The 8,963-nt window shown below is 36.8% G+C and overlaps 1 protein-coding gene across 4 annotated transcripts in view; it reads left to right on the top strand.

Moving 5' to 3' along the window:
- The first annotated feature begins 341 nt into the window (after positions 1 to 341).
- Positions 342 to 8,963, top strand: part of LOC306860802 (calsyntenin-1-like) — a 41,595-nt gene continuing 32,973 nt past the window's right edge. For all 4 annotated transcript variants that reach the window (XM_079402736.1, XM_079402734.1, XM_079402735.1 and 1 more), the window contains exon 1: positions 342 to 666. In XM_079402736.1, coding sequence (XP_079258862.1) covers positions 585 to 666 — 82 coding nt within the window. In that variant the 5' untranslated portion in view covers positions 342 to 584. The remainder of the gene's footprint in view (positions 667 to 8,963) is intronic.

Here is an 8,963-nt window from a genome sequence, read left to right as displayed (position 1 = left end):
TTATGCAACAGGAAGTTACAACATTTTTTATGGAAAAAAACTCCACAAACATGAGCAAGTATTATGGGTTTGATTAATTTTAGGATGTTTTGTGGTATTAGTTTGTTTGTCTCACACTTACTGTATAGAAATGTCTACAATATTAAAATGTCAAAAGATGGTTGTAAAGTAGCAAAGCTGACACCCTCATATAGCCTAAACTAACTCAATCGTTGACACTAAACCATAATAATCACGGTGGATTAAGCAGGAAAGGATTGGAGAACACAATCCACACCCTCTCTCTGTATCTTTCTGAGCTTGACTATGCAAAGGGCGAAGCTGGCGGCTCGCGCTCCCACAATAACAGTCGTGACGTCAGCCCGTCACCGCAGCAGCGGAGCGGCGAGAGAGAGACTGAACGGTGATTGAAAGAGAAGAGAGCTGAACGGCGGTGGCGGCAGCCATCTTAAACCTACCGCATTAATCCGAGATATACATCCTCTGGATATTTTTGCAACACTGAGATAAATCAGATTTTACCGGGCGAGAGGAGACAGAATATTATTGTTTTAATCGTTCGCTGTTTTTATAACGAAGACGGGATGCGGATCCTTGGGGTGAAACCTTTCGCTTCTGCAGTCGGTCTGCTTTTAGGACTATTATGCGCGGTGGAGGCAGCCAAAGGTAAGGTTTTTATTTCCTCATGTTAATGAAAATGTTAATATGTAAATGTGTATTTTTTTCTGGTATGTATAATAACAATATTTTTTAAAGGTTATCAATGTTCCCGTTAGCATCTTCATTGATCTGAAATCATCTCAGTGGCTGGATGTTGTATCGCCGTATATCGCATCTGATTAAAAATCAATCTCTGCTCTAATTTCCCGTCTCATACTGAAAAGATGTCATGAAATAATTGCCGTGGCCTGTCAGCTACGGTTCCGCTTCACTTGACAGCTATTTCTGAGTGTCAACCTTTAACATAACAGTCTACTGTGCCAACACCCCGTGGCCAAGACTTCAGCCTACAGCTATTTGTTCAGAGTAACATCACATTGCTTGGGAATCAAACCCGTGTGCTTGATTTCTACTCCATTCTCAACGGCAGGTTGTGGCTTTTAGCCGATAACTAAGTTGTTTGTTATTTGTATAATATACCGATGTGCAGACCGCATTGCAGATCCTCTGGGAATATTATGTGGTCTGGTTTTAAAAATTCATCTTTGAAATGGCTCACACGCAGCTAAATATGACTGAAGGACATCACTGCAGGTGCACGCGCAGACATTACAGCAATGACACACACACACACACACACACACATGTTGGTTTTTGTGGTTTACGGGGACTCTCCATAGGCGTAATGGTTATTATACTGAACAAACTGTGTGTGCTATTGCCCTACACCAACCCTACACCTAAACTTAGCCCTCACAGGAGACTTTGTGCATTTTTAGATTTTCAAAAAAACACCATTTAGTATGTTTTTTAAGCCTTTTGAATTACGGGGACATAGGCAGTGTCCTCATAAACCACCTTCATATTGTAATACCTCTGTCATACCCATGTCATTATACAAATTTTTGTCCTCATAAACCACATAAACACACACACACACACACACACACACACACACACACACACACACACACGCGGCTAGATAGTGCAGTTAGTTACCTTGTTTATTATTCTTAAAGGTACAAAACTTAATATGTGGATGTTATGAAAGAAACGTACCATTTAACATTCAACAAATATTTACATTGTTTGTTTGTTTACATGGGACAATGAAGTGCACTTTTTTGTTGTCTAATTATCATATAGCCTATGATATACAAAAATACACTGCAAAATGACTTTTTTCAGTTTTATTTTTTGAGAGGCAAAGTCAGAATTGTCAATTGTTTTGTACAGTGAGTGTTTAAGGTGCAAGGAAACAATTTGAGTGCTAAAATTGTAAGATGGTTACACCACTTGACATTTTTGGAGGCATTATGTGAATTTGTTTGTTGAAAACAGAAAAAAATATGAAACACATGAATACAATGATTATATTTCTAAGGTCTTGCAGCATATTTAAAAACAAGATTTTTAAAATATTGCTCCTTTTTTTTTTCTTGGGAATCCCATCCTTGTTTGTCACTGACCCAAATCAAATCTTGGATATCATCATTCATTTATAGGGTGCTAATAATTGTCAGTCATTATGTTGTTGTCATGTGCGGCAGCTGGGAATGCATGGCCGGAGGCCATTAACATATAAGATAATTAAATAATTGTTTTATGATCTGTGGTGCAATTCATGGGTTGAAACTTAATTTATAACTTAACTTTTGATGTGCATGTGACCATCTTGACTTGTGTAACTTTTTTGTAATAGTTTGATCTGTGGTTTTCAAATACTTAACATTTTTCATCAAGTAATGGACCAACCCAAGTACCTCAGTCGTTGAAATCAAACATTTAATGCATAACATGACCTTCATAGGCACAACAATAGAAAAAAATATTAACAAGACATTAGTTGAATAGTAAAACTATGTAAATTCATAAACAACAACCAAAGAGTGGTTTACCAGACATTGGGACAAATATTGCATTTGTATTATCCATACCAGGGACTAGAGACTCTGCATTAAAACCGATTTATATTGTACTTCTGAATTTTGCTAGCTTTTCATCACTGGAAAATTGTGATTGCTTGACAGCCAAAAAATGTGTCACTATTAAGAGTAGCACTTGTGATTTGTCTAAAATTCACAGGTGAGTAAAGTCCTCCATTTTCTCTCTTTTACAGAGTCACACCTCCACAGATTATTACCATGCCTCACTCAGTGTTTATTAGCCTTGGATACTTTTATTACCCTTGATTCACTGTGACAGGGTCTCTTTTGAGTTTGACTAGCTTTGTTTAAACACACCTGCTTACTTCCCTGCTTTTATCAGTTGAGTGAAAACCCCACCTTCACACCAAATTACACACCCCTCCAAACGATTACAAGATGTCCAGGGATCTCCTAAGCAATATTGCATTCGTTTAGTGGATATTTTTACAGTTTAAATATCAAACTACTCTAAAGGCTGCCATATTTGTTTGTTTCTGAAGAATGGTGGGAGGTTCATTAATGCATTGATTCAAGCTGTGCTCACAAAGCAATTTCTTTTACTTTTTAAAAGGTGTGAAGGGATTTTCTTTTATTTTACTGATGTAATAATTAAGATTCGGTAAAAAACCATTGGAAAGTTACCAGAGTATCTTACTTTCTACTGCAGCTTATAACAGTGATTTATTTCTATAATATGGCTTCTAGTGACAGATGGTTGTTCGATTGGAACAAACTTTATAAAACATTTGTCTGATTAGACTTTCACACGTTAGGGAAAAATAGAGATGAGTATTAATTTCATAGCTACTTGTAGATCCCTTAAGCGGTTCACAACATTTTAGATTGCAGAAGATTTCATATAAAGAGCTGCTTGTTCGACTCCGGTGGCCCCCGATCAAATGTTTTGCCTGTTTCAGCAAAGTGAATCCTGTAGCAGAATGTCTTAACTTACAGATGGCTTGATGGATAATCTCTCAGGAGTCTTCCCATAGGAACTAGAACACTTGATGTGTTGGTTTTGCAGATAGCTAGATATCCATTAGCAGCTCTCTGCTTCGATGTAGGCTTTAGAGGGCCCATTAAACAGTGAACAGTGGGAAGAGAATACACACAGTATTGAGGATGGATAAAATAAGCTGAGCAGACTTTCTCTCGGGAGGAGGTATTGGACTCATTGTTCCTCACGGTGATGTAGGGAGCGCACAGGGACTGTTGTTGATGCACGCTGTTAGAACTTAATTACTTTTAGGCTTTTTGCATTTATTTGAAGTGTTTTGAAAGCATTTGGCTCATTCATTTATGAATTATTATCATGCTTTTGTTTTCTGATGGAAACTTTGTTGTTTTTTTGGTCATTTTAGTTTCTCTTTCGTGTTCGTCGCCCTGTGAATTGCTGTTGTTTAATGACCGAGAACTGATAGTGTCATATGTTTGGCTGTTTATTCGTGGAATTTGTACTCTGGGAAACAAAGGGTCTCTTGGCCGAGAGCTCAGAGCCGTTTGCCGCAATAAGCACGTCACAATGCGCCCACTGTAAGACGCAACTCAGAATTATTTGACTTATGTACCAATCTTGAATTCCAAGGACTTTGTAAGCATAACAAATACACATTGCTCATCTGTTTTTGAAAAATAGCTGCATTTTTACTTTTAGTGCAGGCAGTGTGGCAGAAATTCTCTTAGACAATCAACCCTTAGTCATCATGGCAGCTGGGCAGTCAGTGGTAATTTCATTGGCCTCTTTGCGAGCTGAATTGAGTCAGTGATCTGTCAAGAATAGGTCATTACGTACTGAATATTAGGTCTGTCTCTTTGACTCGTATGGTAGCCGCTTGACTGCTATTGTTGATCTTCCTAAAACAACATTGTGCGTTTGAAGTATACTTTCCTAAATGTGTGTTTGTGCTTGTTTATTGTAATGGAAGATCTTTTTCTGTGCTATGCTAAGCACTGGGTGGGATGTGCTAACATTTGTAAAATCAATTAGAAGGCTGGTTGTTGTTTGAACTGATCGGTCTAAACTGAAAGCCTACATTTCAAAATCGTCTGTTCTCAATTAGATTTTGAGTCTGTTCTCAATTTTTATTATTTGTTGGATTTTAGTATTACATTACTATTCAAAAGTCTGGGGTCGGTACATTTTTTTTTTTTTAAAGTAAATTTTTTTTTTTTTAAGTTTTTGAAAGAAGTCACCCAGGCAGCATTTTATTTGATTTAAAATACAGTATTGTAAAATGCAGTATTCTGTATTGCTGTTTTAATATTTTACAATGCAGTTTATATCTGTACGCAAGCTGCATTTTTATTCTTTCTTTTTTGTGGAGAACGTGATACATTTTCTCAGTGTTATTTAATAAATAGAAAGTTTAAAAGAACAGCATTTATTCAAAATAGAAAGCTTTTAAACATTTATAAAACTTATAAAACATTTTTACTGTCACTTTTGATTAGTTTAATACATCCTTTCTGAATAAAAGTAAAAATTTATTTAAAAAATGACTGACTGAATAAATTAAATCTAAAAGTGTAATTAGTATGTATACATTAGATATAATTAATTATAAAATATCGTATTTGTTACATTACTATGTATATTATTGTATTATATTATTATATACTGTGTGTTAGGGCTGTATACCTTGGAGAACCTGGCGATACGATACATACCTCGATACACAGGTCACGATTCGATACGTACCTCGATACAGAGCTGTCTCGATACGATTTGATACAACGTGACACGATTCGATACGATTCAATAAAAATACATGGGCCAGAGCCAATTAGTTAATGCTGAACACATTTACTCAACAAACAGAACTCTGCATTTTTCTTCAATTTATTGAAGACAAAAGTGCATTATAACAAAGTGCATTTTGCTTAAATATTTGCAACTTTAAGTGCTCTGATTAATTGTACACAAATTGTATTAATCTGGAAATTACCACAAGTCAACATTTAACTTTCCAAGGGTACAGTCTGAGCTCACACAAGCACAAAATCTTCTTCTTATTATTCTTAACTTCTTATTAAATCTTCTTATAATTCTTTTTTGTGACACCATGTACTGCCATAACATATTTCACTATGAAATCACTTAAATGCTACATCTTGCTTTAACATTTTCCATGAGTTTTTTGAAACTCGCGGGCGCCGCTGCGCCCCCTAAAGGCTGGGCGGAGTATCGATACTAAGGGCTAGAATATCGATACTGTATCTTTTTTTATTATATCGGTATGTATCTAAGAATCGATATTTTGAGCACACCCCTACTGTGTGTATATATATATATATATATATATATATATATTATACATTAAGAAAAAAAATATAATAATAACTAGTTCTTTGACAACTAGTTAACCATTGTAACTGGATGAAACGTTTTCTATAGGTTTAAAGATAAATCTTTTTCTTGATCACTCAGGAAGAAACGGCGCAAAAGATTAAAGAGCATTCCTCAGTGCCCTAAAACTGAGACCTTAATGTAGACCCTATTGAAACCTATTTGGACAGTGACCCAACCCATAACAATATTACCTGCTTACATTTCAGGTCAACCCAGTCCACACGCTGAGTGCTCTGAAGAGAGCCCATCCGTTCAGTGTCTGTCAGGGTTTGTGCTCTTTGTTTAGCTGATAAATGCGTCCCTCTGCTATTCTCTGCCTCATCACGTCAGCACCACGGCTCCATGGGAACAGGTAACCAGAGAGTAGGTGTTACCTGTGGATAGAGGTCTGTGCAGCCCGGCCTCCAGAGACATGAAAAGCAGCTCTGTGTTCTATGGCTACGGCTCACTTTCACTCTCACAGGGCCTTTGTGTGCTCCATACTGAGCTGTGATTGAGCACCATTCACACGCCCTGCCCCCACCCTCACCGAAAACGCCTGGGCCTTGTTGTTCTGTTGCGACTGCTCCGGTGGACAAACCGATACCTCCTTGAGTACACACTGACCCCCTGCTTTGGTTTGGCTATGAACCCTTTGAATACTGAGAGATTTATTGGGCAGTAGAGCCTGGAGATTTCCCTTACGTTTCTCTACAGGGTCTTAAACCTCAATTCCCTTACTGATGAGGTCCATGTTTACAGATAGTAGTGCCATTTTATAATTTGTGCAGACATTTAAGTGGTTGTCAACTTTAGATCCACTTGTAATTTGTTTCAAGGAATAGTTCACCCAAAAATGAAAATTCTGTCATTTATTACTCACCCTCATGTCGTTCCCGTAAGACCTTCGTTCATCTTCAGAAGACAAAATTAAGATATTTTTTATGAAATTTGAGTTTTCTGACCCTGCATAGACAGCAACACAAGTGACACGTTTAAGGCCCAGAAAGGTAGCAAGGACTTTGTTAAAATAGTCAATGTGACATCAGTTCAACCTTAATTTTATGAAGCTATGAGAATACATTTTGTGCATAAAGAAAACAACAATAATGACTTTATTCAACAATTTCTTCTCTTCTGTGTCAGTCTTCAATGCATGTTCACAAGAATACAATTTCATAAAAAATATCTTAAGAGTTTCAAAAATGATTAAAGGTCTTACGGGTTTAGAAAGACATGAAGGTGAGTAATTAATGAAAGATTTTTCACTTTTGGGTGAGCTATCCCTTTAAGTCCTGGTACCAAGGACTGTTCCTGGTCGCTTCATTCTCCCTTCAGAAATTCACAATGATGATCCTTAAGAATATTTATTGGGTGAGTCATTATGTTAGGTGAGCTAAATGGTTATATGGTCATTATGTATTTTGGTTATGATGAAATTCAATGGCAAACAACAATTTTTTCCATTTTCATTGCAGGACTTAAGACTGAGATTAAAGTGCGAGGCAAATGTGAAAAAATATAAAATTTTGACAATGATTTTAAACTATTCTATATTAGTGACCGTAGGGAAAATTTGGGGCACCCTTACAAAACAGAAATTGTATTGTTAAAGACTTTTCCAGTACGCATTGATAAACAGTCCAGTCCGATTAGAGAACAAATGGCTCGTATGAACCAAATCTGTTGATTAGTAAGTCAACAAGATTCACAATACTGCACTCACACTCGCTTGTGTATTAGTAGTTTGTATCAGATTTATCAGATTTTGTATCAGTGATTAGTCTTTGTTGTAAACATGTATATTTTAAAATATTATATATTAAAATTTAGACAATGTAGTAGTAGGCCTATCATTTAGTTTGATTTATACAATTTATTTTAGAATTGAATACATTTTATAACTTCTCAGCTGAAAAGTAGTTTGGCTCCTAAATGTATCATTTTAGGACTCTGGAACCCTGTATTGAATTTTAGGATTCTGCCTTCATGATTTGTGTATTCATGTTGCAAAACGCCATCTCAGTTGTTCTGTAGGTGTCGTTTAAGTCGTTGAGTGATATGTTTCCTTGCAGGCCATTGTGTTGAGATCTTCACATGAGAATTGGGTCTGCTCAGCAAAGACGTTAAACCATGGCATCAAATTTCAGATGATGCTTCAAAAAGAAAGCTGTTTTTTGAGCCTCTTTCAGAAGTAACTGCAAATCCATCATGTGAAAGCCAATCCATTTTCAGGTCTGCCGAGGTGTAGATCAGTAGTTATCTTTTACTACCACCGATAGACCTTGAATTGTGAAGCAGCTGTGTGCTCTGTGAGAACTCGCAGCTCGCTCGCACTAGAGGTGAGAACAGAGGCATCTGTGGTGTTAATTGACGAAGGCTGCGGTAGATCGTGCTCTGGGGGTGATCACTGTCATGAAAAGGTTTCTGGGCCATACTGACCATAAATAGCCACCCATTGTTAAACCATTTAAACATCTAGTAAGCATACAGGACACAGTTAGAAACAAGTGTTGAAGATCTTTCAGATGAATTGAGGAAAAATTTGGAAAATGTGGAAATATTTCTAACTGTCTGAAGTGGAAATTATTTTGGATTATATGTGGTTTTGTTTCCCAGTTGCCATATATAAGCGTTCAGGCTGTTCTGTCTTTACAGATCTTGAGGGATTCTAGCAGATGGATGAACAAGCATGGCTGACACCATAACCTTTGGCCTCCCCTCATCAATCAAATCATAATGCTACAAACACACATTCACTCTCTGCTATTGTTTCGGAGGTCTGACGGTTTAATGCAGAGCTCCAAGAATATCTCTCTGTCTCGCTCACCATTTTAAGACGCCCATTCACCAGCGTGTCCCCAACCCCCGTGTAAAATAATGTTCAAAATTAGGCTGAAAAAAAGTATGTTGCTTAATTGCTTTATGCTCGACTGCAATAGAAACAATTTCTCATGGATTACTGAGCCAGCTAAGATTGATAGGCTTGTGTTCAATGATATCGATGTGAATAGAATATTTACTAAAATCTAAACCACTGTTTTTAA

The sequence above is a fragment of the Barbus barbus genome, assembly GCF_936440315.1.
Source record: "Barbus barbus genome assembly, chromosome: 41".
NCBI lineage: Eukaryota > Metazoa > Chordata > Actinopteri > Cypriniformes > Cyprinidae > Barbus > Barbus barbus.
The sequence above is the reverse complement of the archived record's forward strand: the minus strand, read 5'-3'. Positions and strand labels throughout refer to the sequence as shown.